This window comes from Cervus canadensis, chromosome 20, assembly GCF_019320065.1.
Source record: "Cervus canadensis isolate Bull #8, Minnesota chromosome 20, ASM1932006v1, whole genome shotgun sequence".
Lineage (NCBI taxonomy): Eukaryota > Metazoa > Chordata > Mammalia > Artiodactyla > Cervidae > Cervus > Cervus canadensis.
The window spans coordinates 1,380,006-1,405,360 of NC_057405.1; the positions used below are offsets into that span (position 1 = coordinate 1,380,006).

General features: G+C 43.1%; 2 protein-coding genes across 2 annotated transcripts in view; one reads left to right on the forward strand and one right to left on the reverse strand.

Moving 5' to 3' along the window:
* Positions 1 to 322, reverse strand: part of CGA (glycoprotein hormones, alpha polypeptide) — a 69,704-nt gene extending 69,382 nt beyond the window's left edge. The window contains exon 1 of the mRNA XM_043438922.1: positions 195 to 322. Coding sequence (XP_043294857.1) covers positions 195 to 322 — 128 coding nt within the window. The remainder of the gene's footprint in view (positions 1 to 194) is intronic.
* Positions 323 to 3,383: 3,061 nt separating this feature from the next.
* ZNF292 (zinc finger protein 292) overlaps positions 3,384 to 25,355 on the forward strand; it is a 93,016-nt gene continuing 71,044 nt past the window's right edge. The window contains exons 1-2 of the mRNA XM_043438920.1: positions 3,384 to 3,514; positions 3,713 to 3,909. Of these exons, the coding sequence (XP_043294855.1) occupies positions 3,742 to 3,909 (168 nt within the window). The 5' untranslated portion in view covers positions 3,384 to 3,514; positions 3,713 to 3,741. The remainder of the gene's footprint in view (positions 3,515 to 3,712; positions 3,910 to 25,355) is intronic.

A 25,355-nucleotide genomic window follows, 5' to 3' on the forward strand; every position in this document is an offset into this window, starting at 1 on the left:
TCTCTGCTGTCTCACGGAAGATGTTTTCCTCGGCAAAGTGTGCTGTGTTTTTAACCAATTCCAGCAGACCTCCAACCCAGGCCCCTTCTTTGTGTCTGCAGACAATGAGTGATTCCCAGACTCCGGGCGGCGTGGGGTGGGGAGCAGGGGGATACTTCCTACCGGACCGATCCCCAGACAGACTCGGCCCTCACCTCAGAGATTCAGAAGGCGGCTTGTCTGAGGCCTGGCGGCCCAGCCCCTCGGAGAAGAGCAGGTAGAGCCCGCCGGAGACCCAGTAGCCGTGCCCGCGTCGGGGCCTCCGCACGACAGACTCTAGCATCCCCGCCGCTCCCTTGAGAGGCTCCAGAATCCCTCGGCCTGGAGGTCCCGGGCGGCCGCGACTCCTGAGCCAGGATCCACAGTGGTTCCGCGGCCTCGATCCGCAGGGCTGGGTGGAAGAGCCGCGCCGCCAGATGTCAGGGCTGCGGCTGCTAAGCGCCGGCCTCCGGGCAGCGAGCGCCCGGCCGCGCCCCGGGAGCCCAGCCCCGCCCGAGTGCGGACCCGAGGACACGGCTAGCCGAGCGGATCGGAGGCAACCTCAGCCCGGTTCCAGCCCCAGGCACCTTCCCAGTCGCCGCAGGAGAAAGCCGGGGCAGGGAGAAAGGGCGGCGGCAAGGCGGCGCGCCCTCCGCCCTCTGCGGCCCGCGGGCTCTCCCAGCGAGCCGGGGTTGCTCTGCGCCCTGGGGGCCTCAGCCCTGAGCCATCCGCCGCGCCCGCCGCAGCCCGGGCGCGGCCTTCTGGCTCTGTTAGCAGGCACAGCCCCGCGCCCTTCCGGCTCCCAGGATCTGCTATTTCAAGAATTTTAGGGGGAAAATGTGCACTGGCGAGGTGGGGGCTCACGCAGCCTGGGAAACTCATGAAGCAGGCTGGCAGGCGCGGCCTGGATGCAGTGATCTCTGTCCCCTAAGAGTCTCCCCAGCTTTGCTGATCGCAGGGGTGGAGTGGAGGGCTTTTTCTGTCTCCCAAATTTACTCTGAAATCGAGTCTCTCGGGAGTGAAGGTCCACATGATTATATCACATCCATAGCAGTCGCGCTGTGTCCTATATGGGTACGGGGCATTCGCGACGCAGACACTGAGGTCCCCAGAGACGCTGAGTCTCTTGGGCCCAGGGCTTATGCTTGTTTTCTGCGTGGACAGGCCTCTGAATTCCCCCCCAGCAACGTCTCAGTAAGTAGGGGTGTGTGCGCGCGTGTGCAATGATTCCCATGACCTGACAGGTATGTTATTATTAATATAAGACCAAATAGACTTAAGCGCAATAATACATTGTGTACTTGTAGATACACCTTTTTAAATATATAATGAAATTCCTGCGAGAAGATCGACTTGTCAAAGCATAGAATTTCCAGTCCTCGTTTAATTAAAAAACCTGCACTTCTGTAGAGATTCGATGGACATGTCTAGCTAGCACCTTTGGCGTTCCAAATTGAATCTACGTTCATTTTCATAACAGAGCACTTGTCAGAGGGGCTGCCACTGCAGGTCACTCTTCCTCAAAACTGTACGCTGCCTCAAGGCAGGGACAGTTTCTATTCACCTTTGATTTTCCCCTGCGCAGAAGTATCAATAAATGATTGTTAAGTGATTACACCCCTCACTCCAATCCTTGCATTTCCCATAGATTCTAAAGCAGGAATGTAGGAACGGGGCGGTGGGGAGGAAAGATACCAAATAAAAGTGAACGACTTAGTAGTCCAAGCTGAGGCACATTTGCAAGACAGTGATAATGCTTAAAATCAATTTGTTAATCAAATCTTTTTGGTTTTAGGGCTTACAAGAGCAGGAAGTGGAAATGATCGACATTCTCCGGGCTTTTAAGCCAATAAGTGGATACATCTCTTTTGGATATATTTTGCTTTCTTTTCTCCTTTTTTTTCTTTCTTTTTATATATTAGGTGTGGTGTAAGGCATTATACTTGAAAATATGCCTTGCTGGCCTTTGATACCTTAGATGTTTTGGATTTACTGGTGGCTAATCTCATATTTCTCATTTTTTATATTTTCACTGGCATCTGACGATAACATACATTGGAGAAATCTGGCTTAGATACCTAAAATACCCCACTTGGGAACATGAGCTACAAATACTAATATCCATTAGCTACCTTAATTTTTGGTTTTTAGCTCTCAATGACACGTTTGTATCTTTGTTCCTTAGTCTTTGAGTGTACTCCACAGACTCTTCTCTTCGTAAATATTTGAAGAACCTGTGTTGTTAATAGGTAATATCAGCACACCCATGCTGTATTATTATTTAGCTGATAATTGTTTTCATAAAGGGTTAATTTTGTGCCCACTGTCAAACACTGCCATCACTGATGCATTACAAAACATTCATTCTGGACAACAAACTGTCTAGAATGTTTCCTACTAATACTAGAAATCTCTAGATACCTCATCACTATCATTGTTCCTGAATTTCTGTAGACCAGTTGTAAGGAAGATAAGCCTTTTGTCTAATTTTAGACTACTTAAAAAAATATTTTAGTCTGAACTTTACTTACGCACTTGAATTTTTTTCTACTTCTATTTTGTTCAAGTGCCAAGTATCCATTCTTTTCAGGTTGTAAATAAAATATGGTTCAGAAGACCATCTCTATTTACAGCGCCAGGAAAAAATGCTGTTAAACTTATAACTCTAGATAACCTTATTGTTTTGTTTTACAATTTTACCTCCGTTGGGATTTTTAGTGAAGTCCTTATTGCTGTCTTTTTTTGGTCTTGACCTACTTCCAAGAGCTTTCATATACAACGTGTTTCAGTGTTGGTGATTTCTGTAGTGTGTAGGAGAGTCTTAAATCGCGGTGGAACAGATTAGTTGGCTATCATTTATTCCAGAAATGTCTTCGTGGTTTCAAATCACCTGGTTTCAACGTCCACAATTTCACAGTATGAAATCTTTTAAGCTCCGCTTTTCATGGGTTTGCTCCGTTCTCCAGACTGAGGACTGACTGGACCTCATTCTGCTGTGATCCAATTGTTATTTTTCTTTGTTGCCTCCACCCCCTAGAGATTGTATTTCCAAGGGAGAGGCGTTCTTGGGGCTGCAGAGGAGAGTGGGACGAGATCTGGTACCTCAGGCAGTGGGAGGAGATCTCTCCTCCCCATCCCGGTGAGAAGTTGGGGACAATTTTGACAGTCCAGCGTCTCGCTTTGGCTCTCGGGCTTGTGGTCCATGGGTAGGTTTTACCTGCTCCCAGTTCCCCTGCCTCTGGCCTGCCTTCGGGCCAATCGCAAATGCAGCCCTTACCCCACCCCACCCAGAGCGCCCCCTCACCCGTCCTCTTGGGGAGCTGGGACATGTGTCCGCAGCAGACTTCGGGGACTGGGGAGAGCCACGCCGGGATCCGGACGCTCGAAAGGGCAGCCCCTCCCTAGGCTTTTCCCCGCGTCGCGGCGCCCACGTGACCGAGAACAGGCCTCCGCCGGCCCGCCCCTGTCGTCCGCTGCTGCCCACTTCCCGCTCGCGGTAAGTAAGCCGCGGTTTTCCGCACCGCCCAACCCCGCCCTCCTGCTTTCCCCTTCCCCTCACCTCCCTCCGGCGGCCTCGCGCCACCCTGCCCGCCCCCGTCCTCCCCGCCGGGCCCTTTGTACGTGCTCGGCGGCGTGCGAGCGCGCCCGGCACGTGACCCCGCCGAACGTGGCATTGTGTTATCACGTGACCCAGGTGCGTACGCGACGGAGCGGGGTGTGAAGATGGCGGACGAGGAGGCCGAGCAGGAGAGGTTGAGTCGCGGCGGAGGCGGCTGCGCCGCGGAGCTGCAGCGCCTGGGCGAGCGGCTCCAGGAGCTGGAGCGGCGGCTGCGGGAAAGCCGGGTGCCGGCCGTGGAGGCGGCCGCGGAGTACTGTCAGCAGCTGTGCCAGGTGAGGGCGCCGAGGGTCCCCTCCCCCTTTCCCGCTGCTGGAGGGGGACGAGGGCGAGCGAGCGCCTGGCGGCCGAGCGGTGGTCGGCGCTGCCTTGGCATCGTCGGCGCCGCCGCCCGGGCGGGAGCGGCGAGCACCAGGAAGGCGCCTTTGTGTGGCTGCCGTTGTGGCGGTTGTTGTCGGCTGCTCCCGGCTGGGGGAAGGGAGTTGTGGTCAGGATGGAAACCCCCCCTCCCCTCTCCTTCCCCGAACTCGGGACTGCGCGGTCCCCGACACCGAGAGATGCAGACGGCGAGGTCTGCAGCCCTCGCCGCTGTGGACGCGGGTAAGCCGGGAATGGAGGCCAGGTCCGCTTCCTCCTCTCATTGTGCACCGGGGATTACCGCGCCCCGCGCCTCTGCGCCCCTGCTCCCCACTTCGACGGGCCTGCGCCCCCACTGGTTTGATAGCTTTGCCTCCGCTGGCTTGCTTTCATCCGTCCCGCCCCCCGGTCCCGTTCTCGCTGTCTCCCGGCCTTTGTTGTTCGAGTTTCGCTTTAGGACTGAAGGGGCCTTTGTTGATGTTCCGAGGAGCAGTCCCCGCCGACCCCTTCCAGCCGGCGAGACGTTCGGGGGTAGGGGGCGGGGGTCGTCCCCTCCTGCCTTTACTTGCTAGGAGTCCCGCTTCCATGGTAAAGGCTGCTCTCCTCGGCGGAGGGAAACCATGTGTGTATCCTAGGGTCGAATGTCCCTACGGGGTGGCTTCTCCAGAGCCTGCTTCTCTTTTGCTTTCACCCTTGGAGGAGTGTGTGTCCTGTCTGCCCTTCCTCCCCCGTCTACCCACCCCTCTATTACTTGGAGCCGTCCCTGTTTGGCCTCCCGGTGGAACGGAGAAGGTTATGTGGACCCGTGCTCAGGTCAGTTTCAGGCCTTACCCTCCTCTTTTTTTTGCAACAAGGACACTGCTTTCCAGTAACTGCGTTCTAACCAGGATTTGGAATGTTAATAGCACTGTTTGCTTGATAGAAATCGGGGAGTTTGTGTCTACATTTGGACTTGATTACATACCCTCCAGTTAGGTTTGAAATTTCAAGGTGCTGCTGCTGGCTATGGTGAAGATTTTGGTTAGATTATCTTCTTGAGGAAGCAAAAGAATTTCTAGGGGTCGCATTTTGAGTTAGCTTATGAACATATTATAGAGAAGTTGTTTAGGAAAGATACTGAACTTCAGGTGAAACAATGGTGGGCCTTTTTAGCATATCAGACTCGATCACATTTTCACTTAATTTTTAGCCTCCACTCTCTGAAAGCTTTACAAGATCAGGGATACTTGATCCCATACTCAAAATTCTCCATTGTTATTTGCACCTTATTGTCACAGATTATTTGATAGTGGTTCATTTTCTTGAAATAAGCAAACCAAAAACAAATTTGTGAGACCGCAAGGTGACTTTCTGGGAATAAATGCAATGTGAAAGCCACCCACTTAAAAGGTAATATAGGTCTGGTGAATACCTTTGCCATAATTAGAGATTATGTCATTCCTTTGAATCCTAGGATTATAGAATTGTTGAAATTTACTAATCTCACTATCCTGACTTTAACCACTCATTCCTAATTGGCCTTGTAGATATTAAAGTTTATCTTAGATTTTTTTTTAAAGCCAGAAAACTTTAGTAAGATATGCATAAAAGGAGCTCTTTCATTTGTAAGTGAAGTTAGCTTTTTAGTCCGTGAAAAGTGTATCTTTGCTGAAAGACATTTTTCAGGTAGCAGTTTCCACTGATGGATTTAAGGCTGATTACTGTAAATACTCTTGAGCAGCTCTAATTATAAGCAGAATTAATAATTCTGGGAAAGTGAAGTCTCATACAAGTTGGTTTCATTTGGAGGCTGTGCAACATAGATAGTTGTCACTTTAAAATGATTTTTAATGCATGAAGCAGTCTTCCTTTTTGTCAGCATGAAAGAAACTTCCTGTATCAGTTTCAAGTGTTTAGTCTTACAACATGTACATTGTTTTTACTGACCAGTGCTACTTGAAATAGTGATAAAACAAATGCTGGGTTTGTGATTTTCAAAAATGAAGCATTGCAGGCACTAAAATCCCGCAATAATGTGACTGCATTTAAAAGTGATCTCCATTATTTGAATATGAGGGTGTATCTGATGTTTCAGATCTGCTGTAGAACATTTTCTATATGTGTGTGTGTATATATATTTGGTTACCTATTTGGTTTTGCTAGATGGGAGATAACTGGAAACAATTGTTTCTTTAAAATTGTGTCATAGCCATTGTTACTTAACATTTCAGATAGGAATTGAGCAGAGCAATGGTTAACAATTACAGGATTTATTAGAGCGGTCTAAAAACAGTGCTAGAAATACTAGGAGCTAGAAATTGCATCTGCCTTTATTGTTTAGCTTTTCTGTCTGAGGCTTCATTGTAAAACGGGAATGTTCACACGCTTCAGGAAGGCAAAGAGGAGTAAATATTTGTCAGAGTTAGTGTGCTTCAGAGTTAGCATTCTGTGAGTGTTGATGCTTGGTGCTTGTGGAACCCTCACTGTTGCGTGGATTTTAAAATATGACTTAGTTTATATCCTGAATTTTTTATCTTAACAAAAGGTGAATTTCTGGAGAATGTAGTGAAACTGACGGAAATAAAGTTGCTTACTCTTTTCTGTTACAGATTTTTCTTTCCTTTTGAATGAGGTTTGGGAGAGTAACAGATTTCTTGAGTTCTGAGACGTAGAATAGAAATGAGAAATGTTTAAGTTTTTCCTATTGTTAACAGTATTGTTTTGCTCTTTATATTGGGCTGCTTCCTGGAAGCATGCCCTGCTTTTACATGAGCATTTGCTTTAAGTACTTTTATTTTAAAAATAAAAGGAGGGGAAGGTGGTAGACATGGGCACAAGGGAGTGTCTGTAAAGAAAAATCTTAGGTTTCTTTACATGTTTTTAAGCTAGTTGTAATCTGGATAATGCTTACTTGTTTAAAAAACAAATTAGAATAAAAACATCTGTATCATTATTATATATAAAAACTGATGGTAGTTGGGACTTGGGACTTTCTTGTATTAGACAAGACCAGCATTCACTCACGCTTTCAGCATTGTTATTGAACACCTGCATGGGGACCAGGCGACCGTGAGCGTGTTCCTTGGCCACAAAGATTCTACAGCCTCTGGAGAAAGGCAAATAATTGCAGCAAAGTGTGATTTATATCTTTTATACAGAACACTGTTTGGAAGTTTCAGCAGAGGCATTCCAGTAGAAGAATTGTTCTGAAAGGATTTTAAAATGATTGTTCATTTAAAAACTTATGGTATTGAAATAGTTGAAGAATGAGTTGTTGGAACATGGTGTTTGTTGACAGCATTATATACCTGACTGGATGACTGCTTGATGAATGAGTAATGACTGGTTTTTGGTTATTACCAAAACTGATAACCATTTTATTTAGGTTTCTAAATAAAATCTTTTCTAAAGATTTTATTTATTTGGCTGCGCAGGGTTCAGTTGTGACATGAGGTCTCCAATCTTCCTTGCTACCTGTGGGATACTTAGTTGTGGCATGCAGGATCTAGTTCTTGAATTGGGAGTGTGGAATCTTAGCCAGCGGACCACCAGGGAAGTCCCTAATAATTATTTTAAAAGGTGAAATTGCTGTTGTGGAAATTCAGTTGCATATCATACACACACACATATCTCATACCTTTGTTCATACCATAATTCATATAAGCAGTGCTTCTCAGCTAGGCATAGTGCTTTTTCCCACTGCATTTCTCTATTCAAGGACATCTGGAAATATGTGGGGTCAGTTGTTTGGTTACTGCAGTGACTGGGGTTATGATAACTGGCATTTAGTGCTCATGGGCCATGGATGCTACATTTTCTGAAGTCACCAGGACAGTTGCACACCACTGAAATGTACCTCTCTGCCTAAAGACCCACAAAGACCCACAGTGCCCTTTTGAGAAACAGTGGAAAAAAGAAAAGGAATATATTAATGTTTTTGACTGTTATGCTCTTCTTATGTTAACATAGGTATATTGGGCTTCCCTGCTGGCTCAGACAATGAACCGCCTGCATGCTGGAGACCTGGGTTTGACCCCTGGGCTGGGAAGAGCCCCTGGAGGAGGGCATGGCAACCCGCTCCAGTAGTCTTGCCTGGAGAATCCCCCATAGGCAGAGGAGCCTGATAGGCTACAGTCCATGGGGTCGCAAAGTCAGATGTGACTGAGCAACTAGGCACACAGGTGTATTAAGAAATGGAGTTAATCTGGAACAGATCCAGGCCAGTGCTTTGTGACCGTTGTGTAAATGCACACGGAGCTTCAGTGCACATTGAACTTCAGCATTTCTACTTTCTTAGCAGAAGTTACAAGCAATTACTTAAACAATTACTCAAACAATTCACTTTTACTAGGTTAAAAAGGGTGGCAAATTCAGCATCCTTAGTTGACCTGATTAAAGCAGAGATTTGTTGACCTTTTGATGTCACTGAAATTCTGTGCTTACAAAAAGATACAGGAGACTAGTAAGAAGTAAACGAATAAGATTTAAACATCACTTTAGGTACATGCTTGGCCGTCCAGTGGTTAGACCTCTGCTTCCACTGCAGGGGGCGTGAGAGTCAATCCCTGGTCTCACAGGTGAGCTAGGATCTCGTATGCCAAGTGGCAAAGCATGGTTCCCTCCCCACTCCCCACCCCCCAAAAAAGAAAAGATTGAAATGTCACTTCAAGATGACAGTTGAAGAGAGTCAAAGGCTGTGTATCAACATACTTGCTTTATTTTTTATTCTCTTTTTAAATTGAAAATGTGGTATGTTAAAATGATTTTTTAAAAGACAAACTGAAAACTTGATCTCCTTCCCACCCTAGATGTCCAGTCACCTTCCACAAAGATAGTCCCTTAATAGTATTTTATGGATCTTGCCAGAAATGCCGTTTACTCTTTTAAGAAAAAATTTTAAAATGAGGGCATAGTGTATAGTGCATCTTTGTTTCACCAAAAAAAAAAAAGGTATCTGAGAGCATTTTGTAGCTGCACGTGTAAACCTGTGGCTTTCTGTTTTAAATTGTATATTGATTCTAGTCTGTGTCTTAATCAGTTAATTGTTGGTGATTATTTAGAAGAAGAATTTAATTTCATGTGCAGCAGTTTCAGTAGAATTCCAAATAGGTAGTAAGCACTTCAGCCTGGGGTATCAGAAGGCTTTATTGAAGAGGTGGGATTTGACTTAGACCTTAATGCCTTTATTAACTATGTTTAGTGCCTTATTGGTGTGAGAAACAAAAATGAAGTTAAAACCTTTGAGAGCTACTAAGTTAAAATTGTGCAGTTACAGTATTTCTTTGTATATATTTCTTTCGTTTATTTGATACAAGTTGATTTTTTTGTCTGCGTTTTTTGCTTCGTTTTAATTGTAGTGGCAAGAATTTTGAAAATTCTTAAACATTCTCCTTGGGAAACCAGACTTGATTGTTAGAGACTAATCTTAAGTTAATTTGTAGGTCACTTCAAATCAGAAGAAAAGATGGCTTGCTTGTTAATTAGTGATAATTACTTTAGGTATTGAGGGAGTAATAAGTCATTTAAACTTCAAAAGTTTACGTAATGCCCAGGGGAAATAATTTAGGTGTTCATAATTAGAATGATTGCATGCTAGAGACATTAAATTCTGCTTTGCAGAATATACTTAGTATAGAATATACTAAGTATACTAATATACTTTCCAGAATATACTTAGTAAAGGAAAGCTGTACTGAATTTTGCTTGTCTCCTTAACACTTCCTGGTCCTAACTTAAAATAGGGGAAGGGAAGATGTAATCTTCAATTGCCATTCATAATATTTTATATTACTTATCTGCAAAACCAAGGATTTTTGAAAACGTGTGGTCTTAACTATGAAACTGCTGCTGTACTTATTTTCCTTGAGATGCTGTCAAAGTTGAGAAATTACCTTATTTTTCTCAACTCCCACACATAAATTCAGTTCAAAAATTAACCAACCAATATGTGAGTAGCCTTGCTTCTAAAATGGAAAGTTTACTTATTATTAATGTGTTTGTCAGATACCCTGTATAACTTTTAACTATGTATTTTCCAGGAGAGTCTCTTGATTCATTGTTTCTCTTTTAGCATTTAGAGTTGCACAGTGCACCTCATTAGAAAAAAATGTTGCCTCTCCCGCCTTACCTATATTTAGCCAAGATTTGTTAAAATTCAATCAGTTACACACATATTTATAAATGTATTTTAAGCAAATATTTAAATTCCTCTTATGTGGGAGCATTAAGAGAGCTCTGGAGACTTGTAGCATAGACTTTGCAGAATCTGGCGCATACATTCATAGTTAAATAATGCTATTAGATAATAAAGTACCTGGTGATACAGTAAATGGAGTGTGAATTAAGAAAAACTAGAGTATTTTGAAATTACTTAAATTAGCTAAAAATTGAACAGGAAAGGAAAACACTGTTTACATTGGGTCTTAAATGTGGGTAACTAATGTTAGAAGGATGGGAATAAACCTCAGGGAACTGGAACAACTTTTCAAACTGGCATCTTGGAGAAAATGTCAGGGGCTGAGATGAAAAACAGGATAGAAAAGGTAGGTTAGAACCAGTTTAAGGATGTAAGATCCAAACCAAGGAATTTTAACTAATCTTGTAAGTGTAGAGGATATATGGTTACCATTTCCTGAAGACTTGCGCTTCCAAGTTTGAGGTCCTCACATATTTAGAAGTTCAGAATCTTAACAGCCTTTGTTTTTTCTTGAAATACCCTGTATCAGTCGATGCCAGGTAACTACTCAACCACAGTGGCTCTAAGAGAGTAGCCCTTCTCTGTTACTGTTACAGGTTTATGGGTCTGAGGAACAGCTCTGCAGGCAGCTGGTTGGTGGTCTGAACTGAGTGATCCCGGATGAGCCCGCTCCCGTCTTGTGGTTGGTGGTTTGGTTGAGGAGCCCCAGTGAGGTTGGCTCGTCTCTGCTCCGCTCTTACCCTCTGCTCTAGTGAGGCAGCCTGAATTTCTTCACTTGGCAGCAGGAATGCCGGTTCCCTCGAACAGCGGCTTTCCAAGCTTCTGCTTCTGTCATGACCCGTTGGCTCAGCAAGTAGTCAGAATCAGCCCCTTTGTGGGTGTAGTGAGATGTGATTCTTCAGGGACCACTTTTATAACAATCTATGACATGTCCTAGTGGTGTGGTCACTCACCTAGAGCCAGACATCCTGGAATGTGAAGTCAGGTGGGCCTTAGGAAGCATCATTACAAACAAAGCTAGTGAGGTGATGGAATTCCAGTTGAGCTATTTCACATCCTAAAGATGATGCTGTGAAAGTGCTGCACTCAATATGCCAGCAAATTTGGAAAACTCAGCAGTGGCCACAGGGCTGGAAAATGTCAGTTTTCTTTCCAATCCCAAAGAAAGGCAGTGCCAAAGAATGCTCAAACTACCACACAATTGCACTCATCTCACACGCTAGCAAAGTGATGCTCAAAATTCTCCAAGCCAGGCTTCAGCAATACGGGAACAGTGAACTTCCAGATGTTCAAGCTGGTTTTAGAAAAGGCAGAGGAAACAGAGATCAAATTGCCAACATCCGTTGGATCATTGAAAAAGCAAGAGAGTTCCAGAAAAAACATCTATTTCTGCTTTATTGACTATGCCAAAGCCCTTGACTGTGTGGATCACAACAAACTGGAAAATTCTTCAAGAGATGGGAATACCAGATCACCTGACCTGCCTCCTGAGAAACCTGTATGCAGGTCAGGAAGCAACAGTTAGAACTGGACATGGAACAACAGACTGGTTCCAAATAGGAAAAGGAGTACGTCAAGGCTGCATATTGTCACCCTGCTTATTTAACTTATATGCAGAGAACATCATGAGAAATGCTGGGCTAGAGGAAGCACAAGCTGGAATCAAGATTGTCGGGAGAAATATCAATAACCTCAGATATGCAGATGACACCACCCTTATGGCAGAAAGCAAAGAAGAACTAAAGAAAAGAGCCTTCTGATGAAAGTGAAAGAGGAGCGTGAAAAAGTTGGCTTAAAACTCAGCATTCAGAAAACTAAGATCATGGCATCTGGTCCCATCACTTCATGGCAAGTAGATGAGGAAACAGTGGAAACAATGACAGATTTTATTTTGGGGGGCTCCAAAATCACTGCAGATGGTGACTGCAGCCATGAAATTAAAAGACGCTTGCTCCTTGGCAGAAAAGTTATGACCAACCTAGACAGCGTATTAAAAAGCAGAGACGTTACTTTACCAACAAATGTCCATCTAGTCAAAGCTATGGTTTTTCCAGTAGTCATGTTTGGATAAGAGAGTTGGACTATGAAGAAAGCTGAGTGCCGAAGAATTGGTGCTTTTGAACAGTGGTGTTGGAGAAGACTCTTGAGAGTCCCTTGGACAGCAAGGAGATCAGCCAGTCCATCCGAAAGGAAATCATTCTTAAATATTCATTGGAAGGACTGATGCTGAAGCTGAAACTCCAGTACTTTGGCCACCTGATGCGAAGAACTGACTCATTGGAACAGACCATACTTTTTTCATGCTGGGAAAGATTAAAGGCAGGAGAAGGGGTTGGCACAGGATGAGAGGGTTGGATGGCATCTCTGACTCAATGGAGATGAGTTTTAATAAACTCTGGGAGTTGGTGGACAGGGAGGCCTGGCATGCTGCTGTCCCTGGGGTCTCAAAGAGTTGGACACGACCGAGGGACTGAACTGAACGGAACGACATCCCACTTGTGTTTATTCTCCACTGCAATTCCAGGCAGTTTTATGGGTCACATTTTTATTTTTCTTCTCTGTAGCCCCATCTCTGCTTTCTTCTCACATATATTCTGTGATATTCAAAGATAGTTAGATTTTCAAAGCATATCTAATTGTCCATTTTCTCCCTGGTTGGCAAAAGGCATTTCATTCCTGTTTTCTAAACTCAGTCTCTAAATAGAAAGGCATCCCACCCCATCATTGTACCTTTGGAAAATTTATGGAACAATTTCTTATTTCCCATGGTTCTTTACCTTAATGTCAAACCTAGTCTGTATTTGGTGTTTTGTGTTGTCTCTCTGTCTTACACAGTTTAATAATAAAAATACAGTTCTTGTCCTAATGTTTGAACTTATTTTTTCTTAACTGATAAACTTCTTTTAACCTGTCATTCAGTTCGTGAAATTTTCCCAACATCCTGCTTTTAACCTTCTACCTCAGTGACAGTCCCGTACTCATGACAGTTTTTCTCAGGTCTCTGTTTGCAGAATCTCAAGAGTCTGTAGGTTTTAGAGTTACTCAGCTCAGAGTAAGATGCAACTTTTTTTACTTCACCACTAAGTTGTCCACTGAAACAAGATTAGCAGACATAAATACTTACCTTTACTATGTGTGATGCATTCTGTTATTTTTTGAAAGCTGCTGTTGATTTTGTGATCCACTAATACATCATAACCAACAAATTGGCAAACACAACTTTGAGGGAATTAGTGGGCACAATTCACGAGTAAGCACAAACCCAGGTAGCCCTTTGTTGTAAGGTAGCCTTCTAGTCTAGTTGATTCAGATCATGCATACATTTTTATTTGTGAGGAGCATCAAAATTATAATTTTACATTTCTTACAATGAATGCTGAAAACCCAGCATGTGTCCAGGGAATCGGTTTGAGAAATGCTGGCCCAGGATCAAACCCACAGTGAAGCTTGAGCCCAGTCATCTCCTTGCTTTGTCACTATTTTTGTCATACTTTCACTTTTCAGCAGGAATTTTCTGCTCAATCTAAATTGTTCATTCCTCATTTTACTGCTTTTGTGACTTTGTTCAGAGGAGCAGTGTTATGCAGTGAAAAGTCTTTGTGTTCAAATAGGAGGTCTCCAACAATCCACGCAAGGTTTTAGCTCATACTTTGTCTGGGGTGAGGGTGAAGCTTGGAGTTATAGACTAGACCTAACAGACTGAAGAGGAAAATAATTAATGTTCAAAGCAGGCACTGTTAGATGCTTTACTAACAGTGAATTGTTTAATCTGAAGACCTATGAGGTCATAGGATTAAGAACTGTTTAGTATGTTTAAATGTCTGTTTACCCAGGTTGCCTCTTAAGATCTCATCTTTGCTATATGATGCTTGTTCAGTATGACAGTGATTTATTTCACTGTTATCAGGCACTTGTTTAGGAAGACTGAGCTATGTGGTTAAATGGTCAGAATGAAGCAGTTCTTTAAAGCATGAATTTCAAATACGTGGATGATGTGTTCGTGTGGAAGGCTTGGCATCCTTATGTTGCCTGGCGTACAGCAGCGTCGCAGCGTGTGTTCGGTTCCCTGGTCGCGTGCACCCCTCTGTGCCCCCGCGGACTGCAGCACGCCAGGCCGCCCTGTCCCCTCACCAGCTCCAAGTCTGGTAGGCAGTATTACTTGTGTTCTGAGTTTATCACTCCTAGATACAAGCTTTATTTACTTTCTTTCTTTTTTTTTTTTACTATCATTTATGTATTTGGCTGGGTCAGGTCTTAGTTGTAGCATGTGGGATCTTAGGGCATTTGGGCTCAGTAGCTGTCATGTGGCCTTCATTGCTCTGTGGCATATAGGATCCTAGATCGAATCTGAGTCCCCTGCATTGGAAGCGCAGAGTCTTAACCACTGGGCTGCTAGGGAAGTCCCAGATTTTACATTTAGAGAGAGGTCATCTAAATTTAAAAACAATAATTAATTGATTTGGTTGTCATCCCAGTTAGTTTTGGGGTGTTTTGGGTTTTTTTGCCTCTCAGCTGCCTGACCAGGTGTTGAACCCTGACCACTGGACTGCCAGGGAACTCCCCTAAGCAATCTGCAGAGATACTGGAAAGCTGGCATAACAAATACTTAAATTAAGTCCTGTAGTAATTTTGACTTACCAAAGTTAATGAAGCAGATATTTGTGATTTTGAGAGAAATTTATTTCCAGTAAATCAGGATGCTTATGTTTGCTGCTGCTTTTAGATGAGCCATTATTGTCAAAAGCAGGCATTTAGAATTTTTATTTGTATAAAATAGCTTGCATTTTGTGTTTTCTAGATAAACATTTGTACATATTCTTGATCATTTCCTAATTTCTGTAAATATAAGAAATCCCATTTAACATAAAAAACTTGAAAACATCATTATACACTTAATTCAAAAGCATGAGTATTTTTGTCAGTTTATATTCTGAAAAGTGTAGATTTTTATTTTCTGAACAAAACTTGCACAAGATTATATTTCAAAAGAATAAAACGTGAAGCTTAATAAAATACCTGTTAAAAATTAATGGGCTTTCCAGGTGGTTCAGTGGTAAAGAATCCACCGGTCAATGCTGGAGACGCAGGTTCAATCCCTTGGGAAGATCCCCTGAGTTGTTGCTCAGTCGTTCATTCATGTCTCACTCTTTGGAACCCCATGAACTGCAGCATGGCAGGCTTCCCTGTTCTTCACCAGCTCCCAGAGATTGCTCAAACTAATGTCCATTGAGTCAGTGATGCCATTCAACTATCTCATCCTCTGTTGTTCCCCTCTCCTCCTGCCTTCTATCTTTCCCAGCATCAGGGTCTTTTCCAGTGAGTTGAGTCTGCGCATCAGGTGCCCAAAGTACTGGAGTTTCAGCCTCAGCATCCGTCCTTCCAGTGAATATTCAGGACTGATTTCCTTTAGGATTGGCTGGTTTGATGTCCTTGCAGTCTAAGGAACTCTCAAGTGTCTTCTTCAACACCACAGTTCAAAAGTACCAATTCTTCGGCACTCAGCCTTCTTTATGGTCCAACTCTCACATCCATGCATGACTTCTGGAAAAACTATAGCTCTGACTAGACAGACCTTTGTCAGTCCCCTGAGTAGGAAGTGGCAAGTCACTACAGTTGCCTGGAGAATCCCCATGGACAGAGGAGCCTGGCAGGCTACAGTCCATGGTGTTGCAAAGAGTTGGACATGAGTGAGCACGAGCATGACTTAACATTGATGCTTAAGTAGTTTGTATCTGTAACTTGCCATGACTTACCCACTACATATTTATATAACTGTGTTTTGAATCTTTTTAGGGAAATTTAAAAAAAAACTGCTGGACTAAATTGGGATATTGCAGATAGCATAATAGTGTGAATAAAATCTATATCCTCAAACAAATTGATCATGAAGTTCATCATCAGCATGAAGATATTTTATAGGGAGAGTATCTGAGTGCTTGTAGGAAGAGTATCTGAGTGCTTGTCATAAACTACTGCTTCTTAGTAATTCAGGATTAACCCTAGTAGTATGTAAAATTGAATATGTTGGCAAGAAATGAGTCAGACTTAGTATATTTAGTACTGTGACCTATTTAGTATTTCTGAAAAGGCAACCTGATATTGTGCATGCTACCTGAAGAGAAATTAACACCCAAAAAGACCTTTGAGGATTTACCTATCTTTAATGAAAACATTTACAGTGTTTAGTACCCCCCTCCCCCCAGAATCATCTTTTGTTTTACTTGATAGGAAAACCTACCCTCTAGATTCTTTCACGTATACCTTGCTTGATAGTTCATTAGATACTGTGAACTAAAGTGTTGGAATTCTAAGGATGTTGATTTTAATTTTCATAAAAATTGTTTATTGTGACCCTTGACATACTACCTATGACTTTCCTGTTTGTTTTTCCTTGAAATTGAGGTGCTACAGACTTTTGTTGGTTGTTACAAGAATTGATCAAAGGCATGATTATGTAAAGTGATTGTTGTCATATAAAGTAACATTTTCATTTACACTTAGAGACTACTTTGGAAACACCTTTGTTGTTTTATATATGATAATGATCTAGCATAATTTTTTTGTGTTAATACTATCATTTTCAAGTCATCTGTTATCACTCTGAAAATAGCATTAGATTTCTGATTTACCAACTTGGTTGAAGTCTACATTTTAGAGAACGCAGAATTAGATTTTATAATAACTTATGAAAGATCTTTTTGTCTTTGGAGAAGGGGTACATATTATTCAATGTGTGTGAATATGCCAGGAGAAGATTATTGGCTTTGCAATTAAAATCTTTCCTTTGTCCAAAATTGTAAAACTGGGATTTGAGAGGCTGGGATGAGAGAATCTAGTATTACCTAGTAGCCAAAAGTATGGATTTTGAACTATGATTTGAATCCAGCTCTCCTACTTCTCTGGGACTTCAAGCTTGGTTTTGTGCCTGTGTCCTCATCTCTGGACTAGAAGTAAGAATAGTATCTGCCTTAAAGCTGCTGTGATTAAGATATAATATATGTTGGGCACTTTGCATATCATGATGCTGGAAGCACACAGCAAACGTTAGCTGTTATTAATAATACATTTACAAGGACAAGATGTGAAACTTTCCCTCAGAAAAGAATATATTTCTGTCGCCAAGTCAGGTCTGACTCTTTGCGACCCCATATGAGAGAATATTAATCTTAGTAAAATAGTCTTTAGGTTCTTCTCTAGTGGTTTTCAAACTTAAAAAAAAGAAATGAGGGAACTCCCTTCTCCTTCCCCTCCCCCCCAAGTCTGACTTGAAATCTTGTGAGTAAAACAGAAAAGTTGCAGCTGCGGAAGGTTTGGTGAGTGTAAGACTGAGGAGAAGATCAGTAACACTGCTGCCGGAGGTGGCAAAGGGAGTCCAAGCATTGTTCTCTTCAGATGTTTTCTTCTTCTCAGATGGGTCTTTTTATTTTCCTTCATTCTGCTGCCGCTGTACACTCTCCCAGGAGAGAATGAGTGAGCTTGTCTTAGAGGCAATAACAAAGCCATCAATGAAGTAATACATTGTATTTAATTTTTCCACACTAAATAAACTCAGTTTTTGGTACTTCAGATTTAAAATGCACTTACTTCTCTGGGAACATGGCACTGATGTAAGTATGTCTAAATAGGGAAGCTGTATCTTACCAGAGAAACAGTAGATGTTAAATCATAGTGAAACTTGCACATGGAGCCGTCCCACAGGCACACTCAGGGCTTGCGTTTCATTCTTTCTGGAAGCTTACTGGGGACCTAGACCAGCTTGTATACCCCTCATATTTCATGTTTTTCTCTAAATCATTTCTTTTCTTTCTTGCGTTTGTGAGGAAGTGACTGTTACCTGGCAAGTGGATCTTATCTGTGGCCTTCTCAGAGAACCTTTCCACTAACCCTGATCCTTGCTGCAGACTGGATGGTCTTTTCAGCTGTGCGTCTTCTCATAGAACCTTTCCACTTTCCTGTTCCTTTATGTTTTTCTTTCCGTCACGTCTCTCCTTCAGCTTACAGAGATGTGTGTGTGTCTTTCTTGTCTTGTTGCTTTGTTGATCATGTCTTCAGATTTTCTTCCTTTTTTTAACCCTTTCTCTCCACATATGAGATGTCTTCTATCCTAAAATTTATTTATTTTTTAAATTTTTAACTGGAGGGTAATTGCTTTATAATGTTGTGTTGGTTTCTGCCGTACAACAGTGCACAGTAGCTGTAAGTATATATGTGTGTGTATGTAGACAGCCCCTCCCTCTTGAGGCCCCGCCCCTCCACCGCCCCGCCCGCCAGGTCCTCACCAGCTGGGCGGGGCTCCCCGTGTACAGAGAACATCCCCACTGGCTCTGCCCCGCCTTGTGGTGCGTTCATGCCGGCGCCGCCTGACTGGTCTCGCCCTCTCCTCCCCTGTGTCCACAGGTCCGTTCTCTCCGTCTGTGTCTCTGTTCCTGCCCTGCACTTGGGCTCGTCAGTACCATTTTTAGATGTTTTCTTTAACTCTTGTTTTCTAGTCTTTCTTGCCAAACTTCTTTGGAAAAGCACCCCCTATGTTGTCTTTCGAAAATGCTCTTTTGAAGGTCATTTGCTTGGCATATTTGTAATACTTTATTAACTTTAGATCCAAGTAGCAATCCAGCAACTTAGACTATTTCCTATGCCTGCACATTGTGTTTAATAAAATTTAATTGTCAACATTTTAAAAATCATAGGCTTTCATGTTGAAATGAGACTGTTTGATTTCTCCTGGAAAATCAGAAAATTGGGTAATATTGGACTCATTCAAGGCTACCAGCTGAAGTGGAGCTTGCTCAGCCTCTGTTAGCATTTTAAAACGTTTGACCCCATCTTAAGTCGCTCTCCCTTCGGTTTATTTACACTGCCCTTCCGGTGCTCCTACCTTTGTGACTGTTCCTTCGTCGTCTTCCCTGAGTTCCTTTCACCTGCTGGAAATGCATGGTCATTATTCACTAATATTAATATATTAGTATTTAAGAGGACCAGACCCAGCAGTTCTGAAGATTTTTGTGGCATTTCTTCAGTGTTCTTTTCTTCCTTTCACTCTTCACTAGTGACCCTCCACCATTTTCCCCACCTCATCATCGTGCCTGAGACAGGACGCTGATCAGAAGGCGGCTCACATCAGTGCATTCCAGACGGTGCTCCTCTTCAGCAGGTGTGCACTCCGACAGCTTCCCCGTCACTCTGGATGCGATTTCCAGGGCGTCCCTCCTCTTAGGCCTTGCCACTCTTTTTAGCTCTTGCCTGTGTTCCCGACCACCTGTGGGACCCTTCCTCCTGGGAGCTCAGCGGGTACTTTTGTTGTTTTCATTTCTACTTACTTGTCTGTTTTTGGCAGCGCTCGGCCTCTGCTGCCGCACCGGCTCTTCTCTCGTTGCGAAGGGTGGGGGCGGCTCCCCGGCGGCGGCGCTCGGGCTTGCCAGGCGCAGGCTCCGGGTGCCTGAGCCGCAGGCTCAGTCGTTGGGGTACACCGGCTTAGTGGCTCCACGGCACGTGGGGTCTCTCTTCAGCAGGGACTGAACCCGTGGCTCCCGCACGGGCAGCTGCATTCTTCACCAGCGAGCCAGCAGGGAGCCCCCAAGTTGGTATTTCCAGTAAACAAGTCTGAGATTGAGCCCATCCATGCTCCTCTCCACTCCCCCACCCCCGACCAGAAGGAAGACTCTGCTCCCCTCCCCCGCAAACTTGGGTTCTGAAACCTTGAGTCATTTTCAGCTCCTCCTCCACCTGCGCAGCCCAGTCACTGAGTTCCGTCAGCTTTATACGCGCCCGGACCCTGTACCCTCCTCTGCTGAGATCTGATGTACTGTCAGTAACCGCTTAGTTTCTTACAACAGCAACAGAAAAAACCCAACAGAGGTGTTTTCGTGAAGGTACTTTTCTGTCCATTCACTTCGCTAATCTATCTTCTACATTGTCACTAAGATTGTGTTACCCTTTCAAAGCATGGAGAACATATCTTTAAAGACTTTTAGAAGGGTAGCACAGTGTGGAAGAGTCCAGGCACCGGGAACTGAAACCCCAGCTCCGCTCTTGACTGGCTGCAGGCTCGGTCTCCTAACCTGTTAAATACGGGAGTTGTATCGTGAGGTCACTGAGGCACCACACAGCACCCGTCACATTAATAAGCGCCACATAAAATGCTCTTCCGTGAAAAACAAAATTCAGGCTCATTAGCCTTGCATTCAAGGACGGTCGTGACCTGGCACCCAGCCTGCCAGCCTGACTTAGTGGCAGCCATATCTCTCATTTCTTTTTTAGGTAAAGCCGTAAGAGTTTATCGTCTGTTCTTTACTACAGTTTGCATAGCTTCCCTCACCTCTGTGCTTCGGCTTTAGCTTTCCCCTTCAGTGTTTCCTTCTGTTATCAACTCCGTTTCTCCATATTTTCTCCCTTCAATCTGATCAGACTGTTAGTTATTATTACATTTTTCATGAGGCTTTGCTGTACTTCTAAATGGATTTAATGGTATATTCCCTATCCCTTTTTAATGAACTGTGTGTGCTTTTCTGACTTTTTATCATAGGTTTTCCATATTAAGATTGTGGTTGTCTCTTCATCCTCTCCCCAAACTGGAGCTCCTTAAAAGCAGGGGCCATGCCTTATTTTACTGAAGCAGAAGTGGTTAAATCTGTTGCATGAGTGTCTTCTCTTTTTTTTCTTGAATAGGTTGGTTTAAACTGTGGGTTGAATTTTGTGCTCCGTTACTTATAGAAATTAGGTTTCTTCTGACCACTCATGTTTCATGTCAATTCCGACATGAGTTTTCTGTGTTTAAGGCAAGGGTTCAATTTGATCAGATGTTTTTATAAAGCAGACTTGAACGTGTGATGATCAGTAGCTGTCTTAGTATCATGCGTTTGCTAAGTGCTGACTGTGTGCAAGGTCCTGGGGTGTGTGTGTGGGGGGGGGGGGAGCGTGAGGGACTGAGAGAGGTGAGCTCACTGTAATCCTCAGTCATCCTCTTAGGGAGCTGTCCACTACCCATATTTATGTAGGAGACTGCTGAGGCACAAATAAGTAAAGTAACTTGCCCAAGTCAATAAACTTATTTAATTTTAAAAGCAAAACACAAACTAAGTTAAACTTCTTTTGTTTCTTTTTGGGTATTAAAATTTATTTTACATATGAAGAGAGCTTACAATAATAACCTTAAATTTTTTGAAACTAAACTTCAGGAAAGTAGAGCAATGAATATAGGCAGTTATTGTGATCAAATTTGAGTAATAGTCTTATTTAAGAATGTCTTGGTTTCTTTGTTTGGCAGTAGTGGGAATTTCATTAGTTTTTAATTTCTTTGAGTAATGTTGCATATTGGGAAAGGAGTACATCAAGGCTGTATATCGTCACCCTGCTTATTTAACTTATATGCAGAGTACATCATGCGAAATTCAGGACTGGATGAAGCACAAGCTGGAATCAAGATTGCCGGGAGAAATATCAGTAACCTCAGATATGGAGATGACACCATCCTACTGGCAGAAAGAGAAGAGGAACTAAAGAGCTGCTTGTTGAAGGTGAAAGAGGAGAGTGAAAAAGTTGGCTTAAAACTTAACATTCAAAAAATAAAGATCGTGGCATCTGGTCCCATCACTTCATGTCAAATAGATGGGGAAACAATGGAAACAGTGACAGATTTTTTTTTCTTGGGCTCCAAAATCACTGCAGATGGTGACTGCAGCCATGAAATTAAAAGACACTTGCTCCTTGGAAGAAAAGCTGTGACCAACTTAGACAGCGTATTAAAAAGCAGAGACGTTACTTTGCCAACAGAGGTCCGTCTAGTCAAAGCTATGGTTTTTCCAGTAGTCACGTATGGATGTGAGAGTTGGACCATAAAGAAGGCTGACTGCCAAAGAATTGGTGCTTTTGAACTGTGGTGTTGGAGGAGACTATTGAGAATCCTTTGGACTGCAAGATCAAACCAGTCCATCCTAAAGGAAATCAATCCTGAATATTCATTGGAAGAACTGATGCTGAAACTGAGGCTCCCAATACTTTGGGCATCTGACGTGAAGAGCTGACTGACTGGAAAAGACCCTGACTGGGAAAGATTGAAGACAGGAGGAGAAGGGGATGACAGAGGATGAGATGGTTGAATGGCATCACCGACTCAGTGGACACAAGTTTGAGCAATGTCTGGAAGACGGTGAAGGACAGGGAAGCTTGGTGTGCTGCAGTCCTTAGGGTCTCTCAATTTATAGGTCTTTTAAGGGTATAATCAATACATATTTATAATAAATTACAATGAGGGCAACTTGTTGAAGAAATCTGTTTCTAATGTCCTAATATAACTAAGATCAATTCTTTATCAGAATTAAAAAAAAACTGCATTTGTGTTGTTTGGCCTCTATATAGTGCAAAGAAGTACCTAAAGTCCATGGGGAAAAGTAGGTCATCAGTGGTCTTTAAAACTGCTTTTAGTTGGGAATCTCATAAACATTTGAATATGAAACCTCAGTATAGGGATGTCTTATTATAAACTTCACACATGTGCATGCTTATTACTTCAGCTTGCATTGCTATTTGAATCTGTTTATTAAGTAATAAAGTTTGTATTTTAGATAGATTTCATAGGAAAAGTTTTTTCCCTCTTCTGTACTGTATCTTGTACTCTGTTTGGAAACCTCTGGTTTATAGTGCTACAAGTAGCTGATGTTTCTGAGATACATTGTTGTATAACTGCTGGGTTTATTTTCCGCATTTTCATAGTGTACTGGAGAAGTGACGGTTTTGTTTTTCATCCTGCCTTTGAGCCACATTTAATGTAATGTGTATTTCCGGTTTGTGTTTCTGTCCTGCTTTACCCTTTATGAGGATCCCTGAACGCTGAGTGTGCCTGTTACGTCAGATTCCCTCTCAGCTCTGAGTCCACTTGCTCTGATGTTGGAGCTTGGTCCTTTAAGCATCTCTCCATTGATTGAGTTTGTCAGGAGGGGATCTGAAGGGACTTTGCACAAACAGGGCTTCTTGTTTCTCGCCGCGGCTGCGTGGCCGTGCGTGGCACAGATGCAGGGACAGCCAGTGGCTCTGCCCCGCTGGGTGCCCAGCGTGGACAGCGTCCCGCTGAGCTCACAGCCCCAGCCCCGGGGTTTGGGACCCCCTCTCCGTGTCCTGACACGGACGTGGCGCAGCCCCGCTGCAGCCCCGCGCCCTGTGCGGCTGCTTACTCCGTAGGCTGTGTCCCGCGGCCTCTCTGGGCAGATGCTGCTGGCCAGCCGCTTAGGCCAGGGAGCCCAGCCTGCCAGACTTCTGTACCATCCTGTGGGCCGCAGCCAAATCTTCTCCACCAGAGTGCAAGCCCTCGCTTTGGGGAGGGGCCCGCTGCCTGGCTGGTTTTTTTGCTTCTGGTTCTGTCTCGGCTCTTGAGTGTTTTTTAGAGTGCTCTTTACCTGTCTGTCTGTTTCTCCCTGTTACGAGCACTCTTCATGTGAGACTTTCCCTGTTCAAATCCCCAGTTTTTTCGTTTGACCCTGATGCAGTGGGCTACAATGAGATAAATTACATACTAAACGTAAACACTGTATGCAGATTAACATCAGTACTTTCCGCCTCGTACACTTTGCATATTTCTCTCATCAGCTAGTTCATGGAAACTGGCTTTGGTATTAAAGGAATATATATATACACACACACACCGTGGTTGTAAATTCAGTTTTTCATTCTAGTAGGATTATAATTACGTAGGAGTGGTCCTGAAAAGTCATTGCTCCCCAAAGTTGTTTAGATGAGAGAATGGAGCAATTGTGTGTGTTTTCATAGTTTAATATCTCTCATACTTTAAACAATCAGGAAGCATCAAATGAGAACTTTTCAGTCTTAAAAAGTTATTAGCATATTTATTGCTCAAAAAATTTCCACCTGATCAGTTTTGGAATAAATTAGCAAATGACAGGCAGGAGTTATCTTTAAAGAAATTCCCCAAGTAGGAGGTTGGGTTAAAAACAGCACACCCGCACTGGCGGAGGATGTGGGGCTGGGGAGGCAGGAGACAGAAGTGCCGTCCTGGCTGACTTGGTGCTAGTGACTTCCTACGTGGTTCATCTCTAGACCTCTGAGTTTGATTCTGTTTAACATTTTCATATTTGAGGTTTCTTGTGGATGTTTACAGTTAGTAACTTTGCTAATTCTAAGACTGATCTATCTTCAGTGACACTTGGCACATGCCTGCAGTTATTGCTGCTATACAGTTGGCTAAAATACTCTAGTAAATACTACATTCATTCCCAGGAATTTTTCTCAATTCTCTGCTTACTGCATATCTGACATCCACTATTTGTGTGAACCCTAGTTCCAGCTTTTTCTTTGAGGCTTCAAATGGATGAAGATAATGTTTCCAGAAGTTGAAGATGAAAATAATAAAAATAATAATCAGATTATTGATTCTGTAGCCAATAATTTTGCGGTATCCAATAGCCTTTACCCTGGCATGAAAGTAATGAATCTACATAGTGTAGTAAATAAATTATGTATTTTTAATTGATAAAACGACACCAGAATCTGATTTGTGTTTAACTTCACTATTTGTGACAACTTTGGTAGAGAGATTATTGAAGATAAAACTGATAATCCTGACTTTGTAGATGATTATTTTCCCAGTGGAACATTTATCCAGTTAGTATTTTAAGTAAATTTTTAAAAGCAAATGACATTTCCAGTGAAGGAGCCCATTAAAAAAAAAAAACAAAAAACAACCTAGCTTATAATTACTGTGTATACCATGAGTGCTTTTGAAAAGGAAAAATGTATTTTTTAGTAAAGTTACAAGTAGAAATTTTTCTCCCTGCAGTGGAAAGAATGGTACTTTATATAAGTCTTTAAGTCTTTGACATATGAGATTGATTCAGTAAGTGTGTGATGTACTTAAGAAAGACTATAATTACAAGGAGATGAATCTAATCATCTTAAAGAAAAATAGAATTCTTTGCAATAGTGAAAGTAATCTGGAGGGAAGTAATTTGTAGTGTGTGTGTGTGTTAGTCACTGAATCGTGTCCAACTCTCTGTGACCCCCTGAGAAGGAGCCCACCAGGCTTCTCTATCTGTGGATTTTTCCAGGCAAGAATGCTGGAGTGGGTTGCCATTTCCTTCTCTAGGGGATCTTTCAACCCAGGGGTTGAACCCGGGTCTCCTGCACTGCAGGCAGATTGTGGATTTTTCCAGGCAAGAATGCTGGAGTGGGTTGCCATTTCCT